The sequence below is a fragment of the Ranitomeya variabilis genome, chromosome 2 (assembly GCF_051348905.1).
Source record: "Ranitomeya variabilis isolate aRanVar5 chromosome 2, aRanVar5.hap1, whole genome shotgun sequence".
Lineage (NCBI taxonomy): Eukaryota > Metazoa > Chordata > Amphibia > Anura > Dendrobatidae > Ranitomeya > Ranitomeya variabilis.
In genome coordinates, this window is record NC_135233.1 from 440,726,279 (window position 1) to 440,753,672 (window position 27,394).

A 27,394-nucleotide genomic window follows, 5' to 3' on the forward strand; every position below is an offset into this window, starting at 1 on the left:
GTAACTCAGGATCAGTAATGTAAAGTATGTACACGGTGACTGCACCAGCAGAATAGTGAGTGCAGCTCTGGAGTATAATACAGGATGTAGCTCAGGATCAGTAATGTAATGTATGTACACAGTGACTGCACCAGCAGAATAGTGAGTGCAGCTCAGGAGTATAATACAGGATGTAACTCAGGATCAGTAATGTATGTACACAGTGACTGCACCAGCAGAATAGTGAGTGCAGCTCTGGGGTATAATACAGGATGTAACTCAGGATCAGTAATGTAATGTATGTACACAGTGACTGCACCAGCAGAATAGTGAGTGCAGCTCTGGAGTATAATACAGGATGTAACTCAGGATCAGTAATGTAATGTATGTACACAGTGACTGCACCAGCAGAATAGTGAGTGCAGCTCTGGAGTATAATACAGGATGGAACTCAGGATTAGTAATGTAATGTATGTACACAGTGACTGCACTAGCAGAATAGTCAGTGCAGCTCTGGAGTATAATACAGGATGTAACTCAGGATCAGTAATGTAATGTATGTACACAGTGACTGCACCAGCAGAATAGTGAGTGCAGCTCTGGAGTATAATACAGGATGTAACTCAGGATCAGTAATGTAATGTATGTACACAGTGACTGCACCAGCAGAATAGTGAGTGCAGCTCTGGAGTATAATACAGGATGGAACTCAGGATTAGTAATGTAATGTATGTACACAGTGACTGCACCAGCAGAATAGTGAGTGCAGCTCTGGAGTATAATACAGGATGTAACTCAGGATCAGTAATGTAATGTATGTACACAGTGACTGCACTAGCAGAATAGTCAGTGCAGCTCTGGAGTATAATACAGGATGTAACTCAGGATCAGTAATGTAATGTATGTACACAGTGACTGCACCAGCAGAATAGTGAGTGCAGCTCTGGAGTACAATACAGGATGTAACTCAGGATCAGTAATGTAATGTGTGTACACAGTGACTGCACCAGCAGAATAGTCAGTGCAGCTCTGGAGTATAATACAGGATGTAACTCGGGATCAGTAATGTAATGTATGTACACAGTGACTCCACCAGCAGAATAGTGAGTGCAGCTCTGGAGTACAGGATAAGTAACATACCCTCCCTAAGTATAATGAAATATAACAGACATTTCAGCAACAGATTAATTTATTTCAGGGAACAAAAGAGAGAACGGATCTCATAGTTGTCAGCAAGTTTCAAGATCGTCCGGGGGGGAGATTTCGCTATTTCTTCCCTCCTGGGAGCATAGTCCGGAACGTGAGGTTAATCCGGGCCCGCCGGTCATGATATTCCTTTGGCACACGGTGCTGGAATGAGACGAGACGTCGGATCGCTCGGTTAGTCGGGTTTGTAGCTGGAGACTGTGACCAGATCTGCGACATTCAGCACTTCTGACTGCAGCTGTTGTAAAACCACAACCTCCAGTCTCCGCCTGTCACAGGATGCTGGGAGTTGCAGTCTCAGGACAGCCGCAGTCTCGTGCTGTAAAGTGCCGTCTTCATATACACACTATCTGATCTGCCGCCCTGCGGAGCGTAGACAGGAGGAATACTTGGTTTCTGATTCTGAAGAAACGCTCCGACTTCCTGCGCAGGATTCTCGATTCAATTCTGATAAATAGGTCCCATGAAATACCAACAACATATCTAGTACTACCTGGAAACCATCAACAAGCAGGTGGGCTGCTGTTCACAGATCCTATGAGGGTCAATGCTACGTGGGGGGGTCGCCTGGTAAAATCACATGTAAATCTGGAGACGTCATCCCACCATTCAGCTTGTACCCCCCAGGTAATGTTCTGATGTCATCACCCCCCACATGCATGAAGTCACCTCCCCTATATACAGTAAGGTGGGGTGCAGACACAGAGTTGGGATAGGTCCACTATCAAAATAATGAACAAAAAAAAAAAAAACAATGGCCAATTTACAACAGAAAACCGTTATATGATCCATCAATAGCAGCTTGCTGACAGTTTCCAGAATATATAGTTCTAAATAAAACAGCTAAAAAATGAATAATGAAGGTAATTAAGGAGTAATAATCAAAGAAAAGCTCCACTGGATGTGTCCAGCCTCAGCCTTACCCCCTCTGCAGCAGTTCCGGCGGACCACCACTCACCTGCCAGTCTTCTTGTGTTGCCCCCTCCATGAGCAGGAGGCTCCCGTGGTCCAGTGGTACGTGCACACGTTCTACATACGTGTAATCTTCTTGATCCTCCTGTAGGAAAAGCGGGGAAGAAGAAAGATGCAAGTAATCTGCATAGGTCTGTTTTCTGCAGGACAAGAAAGACTTCTTCATACAGACCTGACACTTCTCACAGCTGAGGGTTTGCTACAACTGCACCCAATCTAAGAAGCTAAACCCCCCTGGACTCCAGACAGAGCTATCAGACTTGCACTTGACAGCAAGCAAGCATGAGGTATGAAAACTTCTCATTCTACAATGAGGAAACATTATATAAGAAAAACGTTGGATGAAGTCGTATCCCGGGAGCAGGAGGCGGCACAATGGCTTCCCCCTCATCGTGCATCCATGATGTCCGGGGCAGGAGCGCACAGGTTCTCCTATGGTAAGTGAGGGCACAAGGCGGCGGAGCGTCCAGAGGCATCAGTATGGAGGAAAAGTGCCAGGACGTCTACAGCACTCACAACCGCAACAAAGTGACAAAAGCTGTTTTTATTTTTTCCCCCCAAATCCAGCTTGTAACATGGACCCCCGCTGTCACCGACATTTTTATGTCATAGCTACCGGCATTGAAGTTAATGGAGCTGAGCGGCGACAATCAACCAACGGTGCGACCAATGCTGCACAGCCATCACCAGTAGATATATAGACTTCTTACTGGATGGAAGGAACAAAGCTCCCAAAGTGCTCGGCTCAGACCTCCTGCCTCCTCCGCTCAGACCTCCTGCCTCCTCCGCTCAGACCTCCTGCCTCCTCCGCTCAGACCTCCTGCCTCCTCCGCTCAGACCTCCTGCCTCCTCCGCTCAGACCTCCTCCATTCAGACCTCCTGCCTCCTCCGCTCAGTGACTGGTGGAGGTCTCAGCACCCAAACCCCAGAGATTAAAACGTCTAATGTGTAACTTTAACATCTACATTTTTCTTTTAAAAATGATGGTTACAAGGGGCACATCCATGTCACATCCATCCACCCCTCCACCCATGTCACACGTACCCGTCCATCCACCCCTCCACCCATGTAACACGTACCCGTCCATTCACCTCTCCATCCATGTCACACGTACCCATCCATCCACCTCTCCACCCATGTCACACGTACCCGTCCATTCACCTCTCCATCCATGTCACACGTATCCATCCATCCACCTCTCCACCCATGTCACCCATACCCGTCCATCCACCCCTCCACCCATGTCACACGTACCCGTCCATCCACCCCTCCACCCATGTAACACGTACCCGTCCATTCACGTCTCCATCCATGTCACACGTACCCATCCATCCACCTCTCCACCCATGTCACCCGTCCATCCACCCCTTCACCCATGTCACACGTACCCGTCCATTCACCTCTCCATCCATGTCACACGTACCCATCCATCCACCCCTCCACCCATGTCACACGTACCCGTCCATTCACCTCTCCATCCATGTCACACGTACCCGTCCATCCACCCCTCCACCCATGTAACACGTACCCGTCCATTCACCTCTCCATCCATGTCACACGTACCCATCCATCCACCCACCCATGTCACACGTACCCGTCCATTCACCTCTCCATCCATGTCACACGTACCCATCCATTCACCTCTCCACCCATGTCATACTTACCCATGCATTCATCCATCCACATCATATCCATCCACCTGTCATACATACCCGTCCATTCATCTTTCCATGTCATACGCATCCACCCATCCATCCGTGTTATACGCTTCCGTCCAACCATGCATGTCATAAGCATCCATCCACCCATCTCTCCAGGCATATCATTATGCACCGGTCCACCAATCCATCCATGTCATACGCATCCGTCCGCCCATCCATCCATGTCATACTCATTCGTCCGCCCATCCAATAATGTCACATGCATCCGTCCGCCCATCCATCCATGTCATACGCACCCATCCATGCATGTCATATGCATCTGTCCGCACATCCATCCATGTCATATGCATCCGTCCTCCCATCAATCCATCCATGCATGTCAAACGCATCCATCCATCCATGTCATACTCGTTGATCCGCCCATGCACCTATCCATGTCATACACATCCACCCATCCATGTCATACGCATCCATCCATCCATGTCATACGCACCCATCCATCCATGTCATACGCACCCATCCATGCATGTCATATGCATCTGTCCGCCCATCCATGTCATATGCATCCGTCCGCCCATCCATCCATGTCATACCCAACAATCCATGCATGTCGTACTCATGTATCAGTCCATCCATCCATCCATGTCATATGCATCCGTTCTCCCATCTATCCATGCAAGTCGTACTCATTCATCCGTCCATCCATGTCATACGCATCCGTCCATCTGCCCGTGTCATATCCACTGATCCGTCCACCTATGCGGCCCCCTGCCTGCGCTATGCAGGATCGGTCAGATCAGCCATGATCTGCACATTACAATGATCCCACTCCTGGCATCAGCTCCACGTCTCTGTCACGGCGTCTGCTGTGTGTGTGGGTGGCAGCTATGACTCCTGCACAGACTGTAAGTGGGAACATGAATGGTGTTTTCATCGCTGGCATCTCCGGTAACACGTTCCCCGGTGCCTCATTCATAAGCTGACATTAACGCTGCTGCACGGCGCTGACATCCTGCGGGGGAGACGTCGGTGACATCACTTGTCATAATCTAATGCTGAATAACACAGATAATTAAGAAAATTCAATGAGCTGAGAAGTGTAGCGGCCGTATAATCAGGAAATTCAGGACCTGGGTCATTACATAATGGAAGGCTGTGACCAAGCAGGAGCCGGGGGGACGGCGGCCGTGGTACCACGGTGTTCTTGTACGGATCCCTATGGGCATGCAATGGTTAATTCTGCAGGTCCGTGACTGGCATGGGCCGAGATTACCGATCATTACACCGTTACAAAGATTCTGTGAAAAGCTTGCCTAATAAAAACCCTGGGAAGAAAGAAGTTGTTCCTGGTATCCCCAGAGGAAGCCGCAGCCGCCATACACTGCATCGGCTGCTACCGAGGAAAGAGTAGGATTACACGGCGACCATACCGATAAGCTCATCAGTCTCATCCGGTCCTTCTTGCTATAATCTAAAAAATGATGCAAGTATAGATCCCACAGGGATGGATGGCGCAGGCATATATAGCTGCAATCAAAATTATTCACCCGCACGGCAAAAGCAGTGTAAATCGCTGAACACGACTAATATAACACATAGGCATAGGGTCTCCTTTTTCAGCATAAAATGCCAATTTTACCGACTCCTGCAGTCTGAGAATTATTTACCCCTTCACAAGCCGCGTCTGACTCTTTCTATTTAGTAGAGCCCCTCTGGCTGTTATGACCTGCTGCAAACATGATGCATAACCAGACACAATCTTCTGGCCGAGTTCCTGAGGAATCTTAGCCCATATCCTCCTGGTGACTAAGATTCTTGGGCTATCAAGACAGTGGTCCAAAAAGTTAACAGATAATTTAGGAGTTAAATGCAATCCCGAAGGGCCTTAATAGCGATATTGAACTGTTTGCATTTAACTCCTAAATTACGGTCATGTGACTTCGGTAGGCTATATAGATCTACACGAATTAGGAAGGACCATCCCTGATGAAGGAGCTCGTTTTTTTGCTCCGAAACGCGTAGGATTTGGTCCTATTTTCTTTCTGTAGCCCGTCACGTGAGACTTCACGTGACTGTGACGTCACACCAGGTCCTGCTGCAGCAGAGTACCGGGCGGCTGAGCCGAAGTAACGCTGATCGGTCTCTTAGGTAGCACGTGTGCAGGATTTTTTCTGCCACCGGCCGGGGCAGTTCCTGCAACACGCCACTCCGGAGACAAAACCCAGCACTTTTGAGGAGCCTTGCGCTCGCGGGAGAAGTAAGTGTCTGGCCCTTGATAGGAGTCTGAATTACCAGCGGTAACCGTTCTGTGAATGAAGAAAGATCACATGCGTCGCTGACTCCAGCAAGCGCCCGACTCAACTAATTTAACCACGGACTATTTTACTTACAAAGACTTCTAAGCAGGTAGATATAGATATTTTTTATATATGAACATATTTATATTTTAATGACTGATTGATTTTAATGTGCATGCAGTACGCTGTGTTTTGTACTAGTAACTTTACATATATTTTTTCAGCACCAGGTTTTTAGATTTCATATATAAAAAGGGACTTTTGAATCCAGCGCAGATAGATTTTTTCATTTTATAGCTTACTAAACACTGAAGAGATCAATGTCTGAACTCCAAGATGTCACCTCTCTAACGACACAAAACTACAAGAATAGTCACATCCAATATGCTAAAAACCATATAATCATAAAAAAGAAAAGAACAGAGCACTCACCGTCCGTGCAAAAGTCCGTTTTATTTGTGTGGCATTACAATAAAATAGCAGAGCATGGCAGGGAGAAGCTGTGGAGAAGGACGACAACCGTTTCGCGCTCCTGCGGGACCCGTAGAAGCGCAGGAGCGCGAAACGGCCGTCGTCCTTCTCCACAGCTTCTCCCTGCCATGCTCTGCTATTTTATTGTAATGCCACACAAATAAAACGGACTTTTGCATGGACGGTGAGTGCTCTGTTCTTTTCTTTTTTATCCATATTGGCAACTGTGTTTTTTCTGCATGAGCACCTTTGTCCGGAGTGGCCGACATACGCTTCTTAATTGACGAGGGGTGAATCAGGAGGATCAGGCTAAATGTGCGCCCATTTGTTTTCTATATTCTTGGAGCATATAATCATAAAAGTGGTATGTTTGGAGGAGGTGGTGGAATGAAACACTGAAAAGATCACTCCTACAGTGAAGCGTTCGGTGGCTCGGCAATGGTTACAGTGAAGCGTGTCGGTGGCTCGGCAATGCCTACAATGAAGCATAGCGGTGGCTTGACAATGCCTACAGTGAAGCGTGTTGGTGGCTCGGTAATGCCTACAGTGAAGCATGGCTGTGGCTTGGTGATGCCTACAGTGAAGCATGGCTGTGGCTTGGTGATACCTACAGTGAAGCATGGCTGTGGCTTGGTGAAGCCTACAGTGATAGCATAGCGGGGATTCGCTGATGCTCTGTGGCTGTTTTGCTTAAAAAAAAACCTGCTATGTGATGAGGGCAAGATGGATTCAATCAAGTTTCCGGAAATAATAGGAGAAAAAATGTCTTCTGTGAGGAAGCTGAAGCTCCGGTGTCACTGGAGCATCCAACAGGACAATGACCCCAAACATACCTCACAGTTCTACCAAATTTTCTGGAAGATTCTGGAGCGCCCAGCACAATTGGCTGAGTAGAACCCTGTAGATAATCTTTGGTGAGATGTTAAGATAGCGGCAAAAGTTATATCCAGGAATTAAAGACCTGGATGCCATTGCCCAAGAAAAGAAGGGCTAAGATCTTTCAGGAACGCAGCCTGAAGCTGGTGTCTGCAGCAGGTTATAACAGCCAGAGGGACTCTACGAAATATAAAAGACACTTGTCTTGAAGAGGTGAATAATTCTCAGACTGCAGGAGTCGGGAAAAGTGACTTTCTGTGCTGAATTTGGAGAAACCACTCGTTATATTAGTCAAGTTCAGTTGTTTACACTGTTCTTGTGTCATTGCAAACATCAGAAAATTTGTAAATTTTGTAAGAAACCGAATTTTCGATGGTCGGGTGTGGGGTTGGGAGGTGAATATTTGGATGGCAACTGTAACAACCCAGTTATGGACACATTACAGACCACCCTTTATCTAGTTCTATGCGAATGGACTCGTTTCTGACACAAGCAATGGGACAAGTTTGGGGGGATTTAATCCCAAATATAAAAAAATAAAATATTTGAAAATTGGGCGTCTTTGAGCTGGCCACAAGAGGAACATACACTATGCTGTATCTGTAGCCCCCGTAGAGGAGGATGGGAGTTATGGAAGCAGCCTAGTGGAGGCCACTGTAGTCCTGACCACTTGTGGAATGACCCCTGTGCCCATCCGTAGCCTCCAGGGAAGACGTTGTCCCCTTTATGGCCACTGCCCCTATATGACGATGCAGCTGACTGGTGATCTTTTGGCGTCACTTACAGGTGGCGGCTTCTTCCTCATCTGGAAAACGCGGGTCTCCCCGAAACTCAAAGAGGCGATGACGGGATTCCTGCCCAGATCAGGCTCGTTGTCGCTGTGCCAGTCTATGCTGTCCTTGTCGTGTCGGTACAGGTTGCAGAGGAGCGAGTTGAAGGTGCAGCCGGTCACCTCCTGCGTACGATCTCGCAGCATGGTCAGCAGAGGATGCCACTGCAGGGACAAACTCAAAGTGAAAACTTCAGAAACTTTCCCATAAACTTTGTCAAGATCTCTTGTGGCAGTCAGTGAATGGAGGCCTACAGTTCAGCTGTAACAGGTACAACGTGCACCAGTTATCATTTCCTAAACAGACGACCCCCATTCAGGGGATCGGTGGGGGGGGCTTTAAGCCAAACAAGAATGGCTCGTTACTCTAAAAGGAAGGGATCAACAATCTTTAACATTTGTAAAATATTGTGCAGAACATTGAAAAATTGCAAAAAACCTAAATTCTGATGAGAGCAGAAAAGCGTCGATGTCTTCCGGGCACTCACATGAGGATTGGGCTGCATTGTGGAGCGGGAGTAAGTGTAGGGGACCTCGCCGTACCAACACGTGAGCCGGGGCTCCTGGTAAGGTCCATCTGTCAGAAGAGCAGAATAAATGCAGAGCAGAACTCCAGGGACCACAATAACACTGTCACATTATCATACATAGCACAGGCTGGTATCGCCCCCTTGTGTTGGATTACAGATATAACACCGGCGTGCGACTCACCGGGACCTAGATTGGTTTTCTGCCTCCAGGGAATCTCGCTTTGTAATTGCTCAAACATCCAATCCGCTTCTTTAGGGTCAATGAACAGGGGGACGAGTCTCAGCCTGCGGAAGAGAACGCAATGGGGGAGATTTAAGGGCTTATTCTCACCATCATTGCGAGATTCAGACCAGTAACGACGCAGTGTAATCTCATGATCGAGTCCACAATATATTAATATGTTGGTTCAATATAAGCGAAAAATGCAGCATTTATTATGGCGCCACTTAATGCTAAAAATAAGAGGCCGTTCAGATATTTACATAACTCAAACAGATAAACATCCCCTTTCACTCACCGAGACACCCCAGATGGAGAGGAGCTGATATCATAGGTGCCCTCCTTCCTGGGAACACAAATATTCCAACATGAATGTACATAGCAAGTCCACACGCATAACAGTGAGTGCAGCTCTGGAGCATAATACAGGATGTAACTCAGGATCAGTAATGTAATGTATATACATAGTGACTGCACCAGCAGAATAGTGAGTGCAGCTCTGGGGCATAATACAGGATGTAACTCAGGATCAGTAATGTAATGTATGTACACAGTGACTGCACCAGCAGAATAGTGAGTGCAGCTCTGGGGCATAATACAGGATGTAACTCAGGATCAGTAATGTAATGTATGTACACAGTGACTGCACCAGCAGAATAGTGAGTGCAGCTCTGGGGCATAATACAGGATGTAACTCAGGATCAGTAATGTAATGTATGTACACAGTGACTGCACCAGCAGAAAAGTGAGTGCAGCTCTGGAGTATAATACAGGATGTAACTCAGGATCAGTAATATAATGTATGTACACAGTGACTGCACCAGCAGAATAGTGAGTGCAGCTCTGGAGTATAATACAGGATGTAACTCCGGATCAGTAATGTAATGTATGTACACAGTGACTGCACCAGCAGAATAGTGAGTGCAGCTCTGGAGTATAATACAGGATGTAACTCAGGATCAGTAATGTAATGTAATGTATGTACACAGTGACTGCACCAGCAGAATAGTGAGTGCAGCTCTGGAGTATAATACAGGATCAGTAATGTAATGTATGTACACAGTGACTGCACCAGCAGAATAGTGAGTGCAGCTCTGGAGTATAAGGCAGGAGGTAACTCAGGATCAGTAATGTAATGTATGTACACAGTGACTGCACCAGCAGAATAGTGAGTGCAGCTCTGGAGTATAATGCAGGAGGTAACTCAGGATCAGTAATGTAATGTATGTACACAGTGACTGCACCAGCAGAATAGTGAGTGCAGCTCTGGAGTATAATATAGGATGTAACTCAGGATCAGTAATGTAATGTATGTACACAGTGACTGCACCTTCAGAATAGTGAGTGCAGCTCTGCTCAGCTGCTGCTCACTGTGCTGATTGTGGGTGCGGTCGCCACTGAACCTGCTGTGTGCTCCTGAGCTCCTGAGAACCACCACCTCTCCGCCCGGGGACCTGCTCTCTCTCTTACCCAGGGAGGGAGTGGGTTTCCTGGGATGAGTGAAGGAGCCAAGTCCCAGGCTTCTGCTTCCCGGACCAGGCTGGCGGGGGGCAGAAGGAACCAGCAACCAGCCTGCACATCAGAGGATTCGGGGGTGAGACGCTCCACCAGGAGTCGCAGCAATGTGGCTCCTACTCCCCCCAGGTCTGCAGAGACCCAGAGAAGCCGCAAGGCTTCCATGGAGGAGAAGCCTGCTAGCGTGCAGGATGACGGCCCTTCCGGAGGAAAGCTGAGTGCTCACGGAGGTGAGGCCGACCTCACTGAGGAGGGTTGGGCGCTGCAGAGACCCCGGGAGTCTGTGTCCACCTATGCCTCCCGGGTCATGAGCCACCTCCGTGAGTATGAAGACGCAAGCAAGAGATTGAGAAGGCTCCGGGAGGAGCTGCACTGCACAAGCGCAAAAGCTGCAGGCGCCTCCAGACCCAGGAAGATGCAATTCCAGGCTGAGGTAAAGAGGCTGAAGCTTGAAATTAATGACCTGGAGGTGAGAAAAGCGTTTATCCAAGAAAAAAGTGGACCATTTAAAGAAAAATTGCAAAATGAAGATCGATTCAGAGAAATGTCTGATAACAGAGAGCAAAGGCAGATAGGGCTGCAGCCTGGGAGCCAGGTGGATGATGATGATGATGATGATGATGAGAAGGAGGGGGATGACCAGCAGAAAGCCCCACCTGGCAGCCTGCTTAGTCACTCACAGGCCACGTGCAGCGAGCTCCCTGCTGGACAGGTGACAATGACATCTTGTCGCAGTTCTGCTGGCTCTGGGGAGGACAGTGACATCAGCCAGGGAGGGGCGCTAATGGCAGAGATCAAGCTCCTGGAGTCCCCAGTGTGCCTTCAGAACTTCCATCTTGGTGATGATTTACCAGAGGAGGCACCTGGGGGCCACAAGAAAAAGGTGAAGAAGATCAAACCTAAGCTCCAGGAAGCGGTAAGCTATGTGTATGCCCCCCTCCCTGTACCCCCTGAGTCGGCTGCAGGGTCAGCTCGCTGTATAAGCCCCGTTGCCCAGCCCAGCCCGGGTTCTGCTGTGGATCCGATGCAAAGGCGCGGGGAGACTACAAAGCACGGTAGTGAGGCGCTGAGCTCCGTCTCTGCTTGTAGTAGCGGGGACGTAGCAGCAGGTGCATCAGCCGAGAGGCTGGACAGTGAGGGCGGCCCGGCGGCGGGCGAAAAATCAGGCCACGATACTGTGGTGCGCTCCCCAGTGGGAGGGGGGAGCAGCCCGGTGTCAGGGGCAGCTCCGGTAGCCTCGGTGCCCCTGAATGCTGTTGCCGCTGATCACTTAGTTGAGAAGCGGCGGCAGTGTGAGGGGGTTACCGGGGCGGGGCGTTCCGGTCCGGTCCTCCCAGCAAAGTCCTGTTCTGTGTTGGCGCCGCTGGTCAACAAGATCCTGATGCTAAGGATCAGCGGTGCCTCACAGGAGCTAAAGATCAACGGCGCCTGGTAGCAACCATGAAGCAGCGGAAAATATCAACTGATGATGCGGAGGGCACACATAAAACCAGGGGTGAGGTCACCTCCAGTTCTGTGGAGGAGACTCAGCCCCTTGTGCCTGATGATGCGGAGGCCAAAATGTCACCCCCTGTTGTCACTGGTCCAGCAGGAGTGAATGTGGTGGTGGGTATGGATGAGGAAAAGTCTTTGTCTAGTGGTGTGGTTGCTGGTTTGGTAGAGGGTGAGGAGGTTATGGAGGTGGGTAATGGTGATGCTGTTGGTGTGGATGTGGTCACTGGTCCGGTTGCCCCCCCGGTGGTGGCAGCACCTGTCAGGAGTTATGCCGCTGTCACCTCCGGGGGAAATAGGGCGTCCTCCTCGTCTCTGGGCTCTGGGGATGGCATGTTGCAACGGCGTCTCCTGGAGGCTCTAAAGAGGGGAGAGAGATCACTAATGGTAGAGGGTCGAGAGGTTGATCTATCCTTCTGGATAGAGGCATGGCCTCGGGGCCTTCCGAGAGCAAAGAGGGGGGGATACAGTGTGGTCCCTCCCAACAGCCGGGCCGGGTAGTGTGCGTAGGAATGTGGTCCGTCTTCGGTGGAGGGGCAGTGATGCATGTCCTCCAAGGTCGAAGGTTGTGGAGCTCCTGCTGAGGATGGGCTTCAAGGCGATTGACATCTACGCCTTGATACATCCCTATTCCACACCTGAGTTTGATGTCAGCTTTGTTCGGCCGGAGGGGCTTGAACTTTTCTGGTCGAACTATGAGTTGGCAAAAAATGAGCCCGGCTGGCGAGACTTTGCCGTTCAGGCGGTGTCTCGCCAAAATCAAGTCAAGAAAGTGACCGTGATGACGTGTAACGAGTCACTTTCTTGTTATGACATCATGACGTGGCTTGGCCGGTATGGAGAGGTAGTGGAGATGCCAAAGAAAAACCGTGACGAGTTTGGTATCTGGTCAGGGGCCTGGACGTTTATGGTAAAACTTAAGCGTTCAGGTGGTACGGTTGCCCACATACCATCATCTGCCTTCCTGGGTAGGGATCGTATCCTGGTCTTCTACCAGGGGCAACCGAAGCTCTGTTACAGGTGCGGCGACCCCACACACTTCAGCGCAAACTGCACTGTGCAGAAGTGTGCATTGTGTGGGGATGTCGGCCATCTTGCTGCATCTTGTGTGGAGATTAGGTGCCACATGTGTGGTGAGTTAGGTCACCCATTCAGCCGTTGTCCTCGCTCCTTCGCTAACGCAGTCGTGACCCCGGTGGGAGAAAGCCGTGAGGCTGATTCTGCTGGGGAAGGGACTAGCAAGGGTGAGGGAGCTGAGGGGCCAAGGAAGAAAAGCAATAAAAGACGCCTGCCCAGCTAAGGCGTCTAGACAAGCGCAGACAGGATAGAGAGCTGGGCGAGCCTCGGGCTACTGGGGCGGCCCCTGTCCTGGATGCCAGTCTTGCTGCTGAGGCCCCAAGGGATGATGAGTTGGATGAGGAGGTCAGGAGGATCCACAGGGAGGAGAATGCCACTGCCTCAGAGTCCTCCCATTATGAAAGTATGGATGAGGATAATAGGCAGTGGCTAGAGGACAAGCGTAAGCTCGGCATCAAAAAGAAGAGAAAGAAGGGAGAAAAAAAAAAAAATAAATCTTCTCTCACTCTGACCAAGGTACCTAAGGAAGGAAAAACCGACTCCCCTCTGGTTGGTCTTTCTAACCGGTTCCAAGCCCTTGAAAACATCTCTTCCGCTGAGGGTGAGGTTCTGGCTTCGGCGGGGCTCACAGGGGGCGCCGAGTCTCCTCCTTCTGGGAACATAAGATCTTTGGAGGGAGGGACTGGCCCAGAGTCCGGAGACGAGGACGAAAAAAATAAAAAACGCGTGGAAATGGATACCTCCATGTCATTAAAGAGGGGGAAGGATTCCTCCTCTGAGGCAGAGGATAAGGGGAGTGGGAAAAAGAAAGCCATCTAACTCAATCACCAATGATGGTGGAACCCACTCCGTTGACGCTGGCATCCATTAATGTCGCCAGCATAAAGTCAAATACAGCTAGATTTGCGGCCTTTGATTTTCTCAGCCGGGTTGAAGCTGACATTTTCTTTTTGCAAGAGACCAGGCTGCCAAACATGGCAGATGTGTTTAAAGCTAAGAGGGAGTGGAGACTCGGGCCCTCCTATTGGTCTCTTGCGGCCGAGCCGTATAGCGGAGTGGCGGTCCTTTTTACCGCACCGGTGGAATGCCGACGGGTTATTGAGTTAGAAATGGGGAGGTGCCTGATCTTAGATGTCCTCATGAAGGGACAAGAGCTCCGGCTCATTAACATCTATGGTCCCCAATCTAAGTGGGACCGGAAGTGTCTCTTTATGAGGATCAAGCCCTACCTTTTTACAAGTCGGCAGGTTGTCTTTGGAGGGGACTTCAATGCTGTCACGAGGCCCCGAGATAGAGGAGGTTCCAGAGACAAGCTGACTTATGATAGCGTCGCCCTTAATAGTATAGCTAGTGAGGCTCGCCTGGTGGATGTCCACATTCGGCACACCCCAGGCCACGAGGGGTTCACCTATCATAGAGGTAACTGTAGGTCCAGAATAGATAGGTTTTATTTAAAGGAGGAAGCTGTCTCTTCAGCAGTGTCTGTTGTTGAGGTGGAGTTCTCCGACCACTGTTTAATTTTGTTTTCTCTGAATGTTACAGTGACCCTCCGGATGGAAAGAGGCTTTTGGAGGCTCAATTCGTCTCTCTTGGAAGAAGCGGAGATAAGACAGTCCTTTGAGAATTTTCTTCAGAGCCAGGTACCCTTACTGGATCTTTGTAGTAGTAGGTCAGAGTGGTGGGAGATGTTCAAGGAAAGGGTGTCGAGATTCTTCCGCCAGCTCTCGAGCCTCAGGAGTCTGAGCAGGTACCGCCTGTATCAGGGTCTGGGGAGGAAACTCGAGCATCTTGTCTCAACTGGAGGTAGCCGCGAGGAGATCTCCAGAGTGAAATCTTTGCTTATGAGGTGTCAGTACGATAGACACGCATCTTTGGTTTTTGAGAGGGATTACGGGAAGTACCGCTCGCCCGACCCTTACAGAAACTGCAAGATGTCAGTGAATAGTAAAGTGGTTACAGGACTGGTCGACACTACGGGGTCCCTGAGGCAATCCAGATCAGGGATCCTGGAGGTTGTCAGATCCTTCTACTCGCACCTCTTGGGGAAGAGGGATCTTGATTGGGATGAGATGTCGGCTTTCCTGGCAGAAGCTGTCCCCGAACCAGGGGTAGACCCCTCTCTTGACGTTTTGACAGAAATGATCAGGGAAGATGAAGTTCAGTTGGCGATTGAAGGGCTTGCCCCAAAAAAATCGCCTGGTCCAGATGGCTTAACATCTGAATTCTATAAGACCTTTAAGGACGTTTTGGTTCCCCTCTTGACTGAGGTATTCAATGAGTGTCTTTCCTCGGGCACTCTGCCGAAGTCAATGAGGAGGTCTGCTCTGATCATCTTGTCAAAGGGTAAGGACCCATCTTGCATTGAGAATTGGCGTCCCATAGCGCTTCTCAATGCAGACAGGAAGGTTCTGGCAAAGGTGCTGTTTAATCGGCTGGTGAAATTTGCACCCCGACTCCTTTCGGGGGCCCAGCATTGCTCTGTTCCAGGACGCAGCACATTTAGTGCTGTGCTCTGTGTCCGAGAGGCAGTGGAGCAGGGTAGGGCTGGTCACTGGAAGGGGTACATGCTGTCACTGGACCAGGCAAAAGCATTTGATCGGGTTAATCACGAGTACCTCTGGTCCGTCCTTCTGAGATATGGCCTGCCGGGGGGGTTTGTTGATTGGCTTAAGACCTTGTACAGTGGGGCAGAGAGTTTCCCGCTTGTGAATGGTTGGATTGGTAGCTCTTTTGAGGTTGGGTCCGGTGCTCGCCAGGGTTGTCCCTTGAGCCCGCTGCTGTACGTGTTTGCGATTGACCCTCTTCTTAGGAGGGTGGAGCGTGGACCGTTGGCCGGGATCGGGATGGATCAGGCAGCACCGGAGGCCACTCTGAGGGTGGTGGCGTATGCCGATGATGTCACTGTGTTTGCTTCCTCTGACGAGGAGGCAGGGTGGCTGATGTCAGAGGTAGATCGCTACTCGGAGGCATCCGGGTCCAAGATCAACCGGGATAAGTGTGAGAGTCTCTGGCTGGGAGGAGGAGATCCTGGTTTTGATCTCCCGGACACCCTTCCAGGACCCAAAGTCTCTGCAAAAGTCCTTGGCATCGAATTTGGCCAGGGGTATTACCCCAAACAAAATTGGGACAGCAGGCTAGAGATCGCCACTCAGAAGGTGAACCAATGGAAGGGTTGGTCTTTGACCCTAAAGGAAAGGGTAAACCTGATCAAAACTTACCTGCTCCCTTTACTGATTTATCTGGGCAGTGTGTGCATCTTGCCGGAATCTCTCTGGACTCGGGTCTACAGTTTGTTCTTCCAACTGTTATGGGGGAATAGACTGAACCTGGTAAAGAGGGAGGTTACTTACCGTACGAGGAGACTAGGAGGGTTGGGTATGGTCAACCCTGTGGTATTCCTTGTGGATACCTTCATTAAGATCAATATCGCAAACCTCTGGAAAGAGAGGGCTCCTCCGTGGGTATTCTCCTGTAGGGGATGGTTTCAGCCTTTCTTCCAGGAATGGGAGACAGGAGGGCAAGTGAAGGATCTTCGCACACCGCATGGACATCTTCCGGCTTACGCTACCTTGGTTCTGAAGGTAATTCATCGGTGGGGTCTGGGAATGTGGGAGATCAGGACTCTGCCAAGGAAACTACTTGACAGTAGGGTTCTTTTGACCCATTTCCAGAGGCCTCTGGCGCTCAGGGACTGCCCAAGTTGGGATCTTGGGGTGGGTTTGCATCTTTTGAATTCTATCAGGATCCCCTCGAAGTTTTGGGACTTGGCTTGGCGCTGCTTCCATGGGAAACTGTGTGTGAGGGACAATCTGAAGTGTAGGAGCTCTGAGGACAGGAATTGTCCTTGGGAGCATTGTGGTACCTTGCTGGAAAGCATGGACCACTTCCTGCTTCATTGTCCCTTCAACACAGAGGTGTACAACAGGGTGGGCGTCTTCATTGGCTGGTCTCGGCTGGCCGGTCTCTCCTATGCGGAATGGGCCTATGGAGCATTCGGAGACCTGGGTGGTCGGGACCGCTACACCTTATTTCTAGTTAGCGCAGTGGTTAGGTATCACACGTGGAACGCACGGTGCTTAGTATCGACGCAACGAAAAATCCTCCCAGTGGACGATGTGTTTAGGACCATACTCGGTGACCTGGTGAAGGTGCGCTCTCTGGAGTATGGGAGACTGGGCGCACGGAGAGCCGCGCTCCTCTGGAGGGGCTTTTCTTTTAGTGTGCCCTAGTCTGGTCATCTCCTTTCCTGGTGGTGGGCTGCTGCTGACACTGTAGATTTTTGTTTTGTTTGATTATACAGTGATGTAGGGCTGCAAGCGCCGAACTTGGGCTTCGTGAGTTGTGATTATTGTGGTGTGTGCTGCTGTATATATTGTATATGGGGATATAGATTTGGGTGTAGGTGTTAGGTTGGGTGGTGGGAAAGGGGGGGAGGTGGGTTTATCTTGTGGGACTATGGGACACTGGGTTGTTTGGGGGAAAAACTGGCACTGCCTGATCTGGCCTATGGACGTTGGACATGGACTCAGGCATGAGACGCAGGACCAGCTCTCAGGTCAGTGCGGGGGGTTGGGAATGGAGGATAGCTTGTAGTATTGTATATATTTGTAGTTATTTTATTTAAAACTACAAAAAAAAAAAAAAAAAAAAGTTCATGTATATAGTCTGTTTGCCATTGTTTATTTTATTTGTTATTATTTTGTTTGGTGACCGGACCTGAAAATCAAAGTAGTTATTGTTCTGTATATACTGTGTGAGAGGAGAGAATGAGCGGCTGGACCAGTGTTCAGTATATTGATTATTTTCTGGCTAATATTTTTGTTATGTTTTCTGCTATTATTGTTATGTTTTTCATTTTTATAATAAAAGATCTACAGGATATAACTCCGGATCAGTAATCTAATGTATGTACACAGTGACTGCACCAGCAGAATAGTGAGTGCAGCTCTGGGGTATAATACAGGATGTAACTCAGGATTAGTAATGTAATGTATGTACACAGTGACTGCACCAGCAGAAAAGTGAGTGCAGCTCTGGAGTATAATACAGGATGTAACTCAGGATCAGTAATGTAATGTATGTACACAGTGACTGCACCAGCAGAATAGTGAGTGCAGCTCTGGAGTATAATACAGGATGTAACTCCGGATCAGTAATGTAATGTATGTACACAGTGACTGCACCAGCAGAATAGTGAGTGCAGCTCTGGAGTATAATACAGGATGTAACTCAGGATCAGTAATGTAATGTATGTACACAGTGACTGCACCAGCAGAATAGTGAGTGCAGCTCTGGAGTATAATACAGGATGTAACTCAGGATCAGTAATGTAATGTATGTACACAGTGACTGCACCAGCAGAATAGTGAGTGCAGCTCAGGAGTATAATACAGGATATAACTCAGGATCAGTAATGTAATGTATGTACACAGTGACTGCACCAGCAGAATAGTGAGTGCAGCTCTGGGGTATAATACAGGATGTAACTCAGGATCAGTAATGTAATGTATGTACACAGTGACTGCACCAGCAGAATAGTGAGTGCAGCTCTGGGGTATAATACAGGATGTAACTCAGGATCAGTAATGTAATGTATGTACACAGTGACTCCACCAGCAGAATAGTGAGTGCAGCTCTGGAAAGCTACAGTCCACTTGCTCATACACTGGTTGGTTACATAACAATTTCCTTCATACAAGAGACCAGAACCCATTATTGCAATTGACTGTAAGAACCACTCACTCGAGAATGCGAGGCTCTAGGACTCTTCGATTCACCTGAAACAAAAAGCAATTTTTTTTAATCAATAATAAAAAAAAAAAATAAAAAAAAAATAAAAAATCAGGCTCTAGAGAAGGAGCGGTCATCTGAAGGACTTTGGAATGAATGGTGGTATATACTGACATCCTCCGAGACAGTAGGTTTGACATCACAGGTCGCATGTGAAGCAGTATTGTAAAACTTGAGATGTTGCATATTTAAAGGGAATCTATCACCCCCAAAATTAACGGTGAGCTAAGCCCACCGGCATCAGGGGCTTATCTACAGCATTACAGAATGCTGTAGATAAGCCCCCGATGTATCCTAAAAGATGAGAAAAAGAGGTTAGATTATACTCACCCAGGGGCGGTCCCGCTGCGGTCCGGTCCGATGGGCGTCGCGGTCCGGCGCCTCCTACCTTCATCAGATGACGTCCTCTTCTGGTTTTCAGGCTGTGGCTCCGGCGCAGGCGTACTTTGTCTCCCTGTTGAGGGCAGAGCAAAGTACTGCAGTGCGCAGGTGCTGGGCCTCTCTGACCTTTCCCCGGCGCCTGCGCACTGCAGTACTTTGATCTGCCCTCAACAGGGAGATAAAGTACACTGGAGCCGCAGCATGAAGACAACAAGAGGACATCATCTGATGAAGATGGAAGGCCCCGGACCGCGACGCCCATCGAACAGGTCCAGCAGTGGGACCGCCCCTGGGTGAGTATAATCTAAAGTCCTTTTCTCCTCTTTCAGGATACATCGGGGGCTTATCTTCAGCATTACAGAATGCTGTAGATAAGCCCCTGATGCCGGTGGGATTAGCTCACCTTCAATTTTGGGGGTAACAGGTTCCTTTTAAGTTCATCTATTTACCTGTCTCTGAGATTCACCCCAATATCCACCTAATACACGGGGTGTCAGCCATCCATCTACCTAACACACGGGGCGTCAGCCGTCCATCCACCTATTACACGGGGTGTCAGCCATCCATCTACCTAATACACGGGGCGTCAGCCGTCCATCCACCTAATACACTGGGTGTCAGCTGTCCATCCACCTAATATACGGGGTGTCAGCCGTCCATCCACCTAATACACGGGGCGTCAGCCGTCCATCCACCTAATACACGGGGTGTCAGCCGTCCGTCTACTGTAGGGAGCCGGGTCTATACAGACTGGAATATGGTGACCGTTACCTCTCCTGGTTCTTCGTATGTAAATTGCTGGTCTGGAATCACCTGCTCGCTCCCCCAGCGCTGAGGCTTTGCAGCCGTCTGGACAGGGTGAGATGCTGGAAGAAAAGAAGAAAATGTACAGACATTACAGAATGTGGACAGCAGCTCCAATATTCACTGTATGGACCAAGGTTTTGGTTACACATCTTAGTTATTGAATGCAGGTCTATGATTTGGCCCCATTGTTACCCGCTGTATAACATTCATCCTCTCACCCCCCCGATGTATAACCTCCGGCCCCCCCATGCCGTCTGCCTGCCATTACTACCATGTGACAGAGCGGCCGGTGGTGCAGAGCTCCTGATACCAGTGCTGTCCTGTAATAGGAGCCACCGGAGTAACAAGTCCGTCCATGACATTTCCTCCAAGATCTTCCCCCATCACCTGTGAGTGAATTTATTGAGAAGTGGAAGGAACCGCAGCAACTCAGCAACGAAGTGGAGACCCCGTAATGTTACAGAGTGGGGGGCCGAGTGCTGAGGAGCAGAGGGCAGAAAATTCACCACCAATCTGCTGATTCTATAACTGCAGAGTCCACACCTCCTCTGGTATTAACATCAGCACAAACACTGTGCCCCCGCCAGAATCTTCATGGCCGAGCAGTTGCACGCAGCCTTACATCACCAAGGACAATGCAGAGCATCGGATGGAGTGGTGCAATGCCTCCATCACTGGACTCCGGTTCAGTAGACAGCTACTGCTTTTGAGCAACTGGTGGGGTCTTAAAACTTAAGACAGCAACCGATCAGCTCTGAATTAAGAAGGCTAAAATAGGAAAAAAAAAAATCTACCAAAGTTTAGCCACTCTAAGCCGCGCTTCATCACATAGCGGAGTATTGCCAAACCCTCACCGACTTGCCATGTGTCTCCATTCTAATCCTGTAGTTCCACCTACAGGACATAATGATTATTGCTTCCTATCAACAAGTAAAACTTCCATCTCCAGACACAATTCCTTTAAGAATTCTGCAAGTGCCGCGTAATTCATTAGGAACGACACGTAAACTGCAGCCGCGAGGTTTACATCTCTACGTTTCACCAGTAACCTAAAAGGCTTATCTGGTGCTTCTTAGGCCATGTTCACATGCGCAGTAGTGATCAGTCAGAATGGATCCTATGGCAAAAGATTTGTGCCGACACAGCTGTTTAGTCCGTTTTTAAATAACTGATCTTTGCTGGATCCATTTTTTTAACACTGAAGTTTATGGGAAAACGGATCTGTTAATCAGCCATCCGTTGTCCTTTCATTGTAATGGATCCGTTTTTTGCTTAGTGGATCCAGTGACGATAGAGTGCAGCGCTCGCCCTCATGATTAAAGGATTCTGTGAAAAGGTGATGATCAGTTCTAGGGAGCAGATCCCTTTAAAGGACATTTCCACTAGAGATGCTTTTAAACAAGAGTAACAACAACCGCGCTGCCAGATGCAACTTTACCAGGGCGAGAGGAGTTTTTCGCAGGTCCTGCCCAGGCTCCCTGCACCCGTGCCCGCCGTCTCTTGTCATCCATGTTCCTGCACACTGCAGTCAGTAGTCATCACAGGGATCTGGAAGGAGAGATCAGTCTAATGAGGGGTCAAAGTGAAGTTACACAAAGCGGCACTTCTGTATTTCATCATCTAGGAAAAGTGAGGAAGACGCGCGGGTCTTAGGGAGAGTATGAAATGAGAAGAAAAGGTCTGCGCTTTTTCCAGAAACATTAACCCTGATTAGAGTTTATAAGGGGTCTCCCATCACAGGAGGGGCGATAACTTGGTGATTGCTGGGAGTTGCACCAATTGGCAGGAGGGACCCCCGTTAGCATGGAGCAGCAGTGCACGCTCGTCCGTTCGCTCGGCTTTCTCCAGAAGCCCCATAGACATTGAATGGAGCGGTGGGTGGCCGTCCGACCTGTCGTGCCGTTATGTGACGGATAAAAGTTCCCTGTTCTATCGATCACTGCAGGTCTGACCAGGGCTGTGGAGTCGGAGTCCATTTTGGTGGAGTCGGAGTTATGGAAATTGAGGTGGTTTGGCTTATCGACTCCACAGCCCTGGGTCCGACCCCCGATCAATTTAATGCCAATACTGTAGGTGATAAGTTAACTTAACTGTACAACCCCTTTAAGGGAGCTGAGGCGCAGTACCTGACACAGCCTATGGATAGGAGTGGCACTGTTTCTGGGACAAACCCTCTGTGTCCTCTCCTTCCCCCCTGTACATTCCCACTAACGCTCACATCGTTCCCTAAAAAGATTAACTTTTTCCTCAATAGTCAGTGGACTAAACTCGCCCTCCCCTAAAAAGTCCTGGCAGTACCCACCCCACCAATAATATGGGGGGAAAAGGGGTCGTGCGACATATCCAATGTCCTCAGTCAGGTGTGGGAGAACAGAGCGGGCTCCAGCTATGACCGCTGCTGTCAATCACTGACTGTGACATTTCTATGGTTTGGAGTGGTGCTGCTGATCTGTTCGGACAACAAGCCCCACAATACAATTTGCAGGGAGCGGACTGGCTGGGATGGCGCCTCCAGAAGACCCCCGTCACCAGCATTTTGTGCCCCTAAAAAGCCCTGTCGCGCTATGCAGTGTATAGCCCGAGCGATCGGACCAGCAATAGACAAAAAGTACTTACAATAAATGATAATAAACTTAAAATCAGGTCATAAAGAACCAAACAAGAAAAATATGCAGATTTCATTTTGCCACGTCCCTGAAAGTATTTGGGAATATGGGCAATTGTGTACGGAGCAGCGACGAATCTGCCCCGCATAGCAACGGAGACTGGAAAACCAATATGGAGCATTGGGCATAGCAACCAATCAGATTGCAGCTTTCATTCTATATAGGCTCCTTAGAAGATGAAAGATATTACCCGATTGGCTACTTTACTGTTTTGTACAAATCACCCTAGACTATGGCCGACAGCCGGCTCCAGCAGCGTCTCTCCTCACCCACACACCCGAGCTCAGCAGTGAGTCAGCTGCAATGACTGTTACACTGCCATCAGCGTTATACATGAAGTTGCATAAAAGCTGACAGATGCGTTCCAACGGACCAAATGCTACTTCCGCTTCCTGTGCTACACTCAAATGTGTCCCTACTGCCTACAAAGCTTCGGCACAAAGGTTCCGCCTCATATGTATGTGGGTTACACTCATGATTGTCTGAGCACAGAGGGAGGAAGAGGAGGCAGGACTCCCATAGGCAGAGCCTGGATTGTATTATTTTCTAATGTATTACCAAATAAAGGGGTCAGAGTTGGGGCAAGAGCATAGTCGCAGCTATGTGTGACTCTTTCTGCTTAATTTCGGAACTTTTTTGGGGAGGGGGTACTGTGCTTTGTTTTTCTGACACCCCACATTGTGTAATTGCTGCACAATCTTATCTGTATATTTTGGGTGCAGATTTTTTTTTTTTCCGTATAAAAAGGCCGTGTTCACACATAGCGTAAATGTTGCATTTTTTTCCCCGCTGCATTATTTTTTTTTTAGTGCAGAAAATCTGACAATTCAGGAAAAATCCCCTCCCCCGCTGATCATCTAAAATCTGATTTTTGGGGGGTTTCTATGGAGAGCCAGAGAAAGTGCATATAAAAAATGCAAGTTGTGCTTTAAAGTGCAGAACTCCAGTATTTGCGCACTAAAAAAAAAAAAGAAGTATGAAAAGAAAATGCTTCACATCTGCACGAAAAAGAAAGCAAAACGCAGCAAAAACAAAATAATCACAGCAGATCGCTCTTGTGAATTTTAGCATGAAGTCTTGCAGAAAAAAATAATTTTTTGCTATAAGGGAATTTTTTTTTTTCAGGCTCCCATAGAAATCTATTGGAGAAAATGCACAAAATATGCTCAGTGCTGCTATGTATTTATATGTAGAGGCCTTGAGCTTTCACGTCGCGTGTCAAAACAGCATTGTATTTTTACGGAAAGAATCCCAGTCTTTCTACAGTTGAAAAAAAACCTACCTAAAATCTGCACCATCCTGGGTCTACATATGTAGGAAACATGCGGCCGCCCTGCTTGTGATTCCCAGCCCCGGAATGTGAATAAATCATAAGTCACTGCAGGGCTGGGATTCACAGGCAGGGCGGCCGCGCAGGCAGCTGGGCTGCATATGAGGAAAGACGGGCAGCGCTCACTGCGCCTGCACCAGGCAGGAGAAAAGAGCGCAGGCGCCGGCTCATTTCAAAACAGCGCTGAGGAGGAGGCGGCGGCGCCCGGCACCAAGAAGATTTGAGTGACGGCTGTGTGGCGTCTGCAGCAGGGGGGAAAGGCCGGCCTCCAGGACTGAAGAAAGGTATTTAGGACAAATTACAAAATGGATTATTTCTGCAGTTACAGCACCCAGAACTAAAAGAGCCACCTTGTCAGAATGCAGCATTACTGCTGCACAAGGTGGCTCTTTTAGTTAAAAACGCCTAAGGGGGGGATGACAGGTTCCCTTTAAGGTCAGGATGAGCTGTATATTTTAACTACCATTACCTTTAAGCCATTCTGTTTTTTGTATTTTTAATGTCCGCCTTTCACTTTGCAGCCAGATGACGTTTTACCTTTAGGCCGGAGCTGTCATGCGATGATCTTACATGTCTAATGTTGCGGTACATAAACAGCAGAGAAGTCGAATGTTGCGAGCGACTTCTAACCAGCGATTATTTGGAAACATTTGCGATTGTCGTAGCTGCAGGTCGCAACGTCACAGGAAATCATTGCGTCCAAAGTCGCAGCGTGTCGCCGTGTGTCCCGAGCCTCGTTCTATACATTGCGGATAGGTGCAGGGTCTTCACTACTTTCTCACAATGATACATTTCGTGGTAAATCCTTGTCGCGTTTATAGATCCAGGACTTTCTTGTTCTTCTGCTGATTGTTATCAGTTAAGAACAAAATATTTTGAGCTTATGTTTCGTTCCCATGTTATGGGCATGGTCACAGCTGCGGTGATACACGGGTATTTTATTTTGCTGGTATTAAAATAAACTAACTGTATTTTATCACTTTTATATCTGCTGATATCTTGTATATCGCTATTGTATAACAAAGCATTAATGCAACAAATCTGCGACCCACATCCCGTGGTGGGGGGACTGCAAAACCTTGCCTGTTTAACCCCCTAGATGACGCAGTCCCTCCCTACTATAGTGTGTGAAGGGGTTAACAGTAGTCACACCAGCCCTATTTTATTTTTTTTTTAAAGTGAAGGGGGATCATGTAGTTATCCCTGGTGGTCTGGTGCAGTGAAGAGGGTTCAAGTGAGTGTCCTTGGTGAACTAAGCTAGTAAAGGGGATCAGCGAGGACATTATCTAGAGCAGTGAAAGGGATCACGTGGACCTCCCTGGTGGTCTAGGGCAGTAAAGGGGGAATCACATTGGCATCCCTTGTGGTCTAGAGCAGTGATAGGGATCACAGATATCCCTGGTGGTCTAGGGCAGTGAAAGGGATCACAGATATCCCTGGTGGTCTGGGGCAGTGAAAGGGATTACATGAATATCCCTGGTGGTCTGGGGCAGTGAAAGGGATTACATGAATATCCCTGGTGGTCTGGGGCAGTGAAAGGGATTACATGAATATCCCTGGTGGTCTGGGGCAGTGAAAGGGATTACATGAATATCCCTGGTGGTCTAGGGCAGTGAAAGGGATTACATGAATATCCCTGGGGGTCTGGGGCAGTGAAAGGGATTACATGAATATCCCTGGTGGTCTGGGGCAGTGAAAGGGATTACATGAATATCCCTGGTGGTCTGGGGCAGTGAAAGGGATTACATGAATATCCCTGGTGGTCTGGGGCAGTGAAAGGGATTACATGAATATCCCTGGTGGTCTGGGGCAGTGAAAGGGATTACATGAATATCCCTGGTGGTCTAGGGCAGTGAAAGGGATTACATGAATATCCCTGGTGGTCTGGGGCAGTGAAAGGGATTACATGAATATCCCTGGTGGTCTGGGGCAGTGAAAGGGATTACATGAATATCCCTGGTGGTCTAGGGCAGTGAAAGGGATTACATGAATATCCCTGGTGGTCTGGGGGCACTGAAAGGGATTACATGAATATCCCTGGTGGTCTGGGGCAGTAAAGGGGAATCACATGGGCATCTTTGGTGGTCTGGGGCAGTGAAGGGGGAATCACGTGGACATCCCTGGCAGTGAAGATCATTTGAGTGTGGTGTAGAGCAGTGCAGGGGCTCATGTTAGCATCTCTAGTGGTCTAGGGCCATGAAGAGGTTAATATCGGAGTCCTATTAAACCAATACAGTGAAGGAGACGAGTTACAGTAAGAGGCAGTCACCGGACCTGTGTAATATGGAGAACAGTAATGGAGTGCCGCAGCCCCTTCATAGTTCGGATTGGCAGAGGCCCTGTAACTATATGGCTATAAGGAGCAGCAGTTAGATAATCCCTGTATAGAGCGTATGTGCACAGTTTGCTCTAATGAGGAGTTGGGTCAGGAGCCAGCACGGCCGGTGTGATCAAAGCCTTACTAAACATACGCTGGAAACCTGCAGGAGATAAAAAAAAAAAAAATAATGTATCTCACAGGTGAGCGTTTGTCACAGTTGTATCCAGAGTAGACGATGGTGTTCTGTATTCACACTGTGGCTGTGACGTTACCTGGAGCCATCAGACGAGGACCGCTACCGGCAGCCATATCCTCCTCCCCCCTTCACCCCCAGCAGTACCCGGCCGGTGCGATAACGTCCCATAGACGCGAGTGCGCCTGCCATGGAGGAAGCAGGTGACGGATACAAAACACGACACATTGCCAGAAACTTCATTTTATTAGTATAAAACTGAATCTCCCCAAAATCTTTACAGACAACATCACAACTGGTTCCTGGTGACTCCAGACACTGGTGGGATCGTCACCGCTCCGTACAATAGACAATGACCGGACCCTCGTTCCGTCCCAGTGTCCGAATCAGGACAGGAGAACAATGATGGGAGGAGGATCACCAAAACTGTGCGAGGAAAAAAAGCGGAGGCGACATCCACAGCGACCAATCAGGACGCAGCGTTCTTATTCCCAAAGGAAATTAGAGCTGGAATCAGGATGCGGGGGCGCAGGTGCCATTTTTCTTTTGCATCGGTTTTGATCCATTGTAGTGAACAGGACTTTGTAACGTCTAGTGCAAAAACGTACCGCAGTCAGGAGTGTAGGATACCTTATAGCAGTGGTAGAACTACAAGTCCCATAATGCTAGATCTTATATAGACACACACCAGAGACACTTATGCCGAGAAGGAGCCAATTGTACAATTTGTATCAACTAAATTTTTCTTAAAACCGGGGAATAAAAAAATAAAAAGAAGTTGGG

General features: G+C 48.7%; 1 protein-coding gene across 5 annotated transcripts; it reads right to left on the bottom strand.

Annotated features, from left to right (window-relative positions):
* Window positions 1-1,150: 1,150 nt before the first annotated feature.
* Window positions 1,151-23,184, bottom strand: ALKBH3 (alkB homolog 3, alpha-ketoglutarate dependent dioxygenase). 5 transcript variants are annotated; one of them, XM_077287089.1, is made up of 10 exons: window positions 23,046-23,184; window positions 21,541-21,650; window positions 20,067-20,161; window positions 18,867-18,901; window positions 9,340-9,387; window positions 9,003-9,106; window positions 8,780-8,868; window positions 8,247-8,456; window positions 2,144-2,242; window positions 1,151-1,329 (listed from the first exon to the last, which is right to left on the bottom strand). In XM_077287089.1, exons 2-10 carry the CDS (start codon window positions 21,611-21,613, stop codon window positions 1,246-1,248), a joined length of 837 nt encoding a protein of 278 aa, XP_077143204.1. In that variant the 5' UTR covers window positions 21,614-21,650; window positions 23,046-23,184; the 3' UTR covers window positions 1,151-1,245. The 5 variants fall into 5 exon arrangements, with proteins under 5 accessions (XP_077143204.1, XP_077143205.1, XP_077143203.1 ...); XM_077287090.1 differs by having other exon boundaries at window positions 23,038-23,176; XM_077287088.1 differs by having other exon boundaries at window positions 22,959-23,169.
* Between the last annotated feature and the right edge of the window lie 4,210 nt (window positions 23,185-27,394).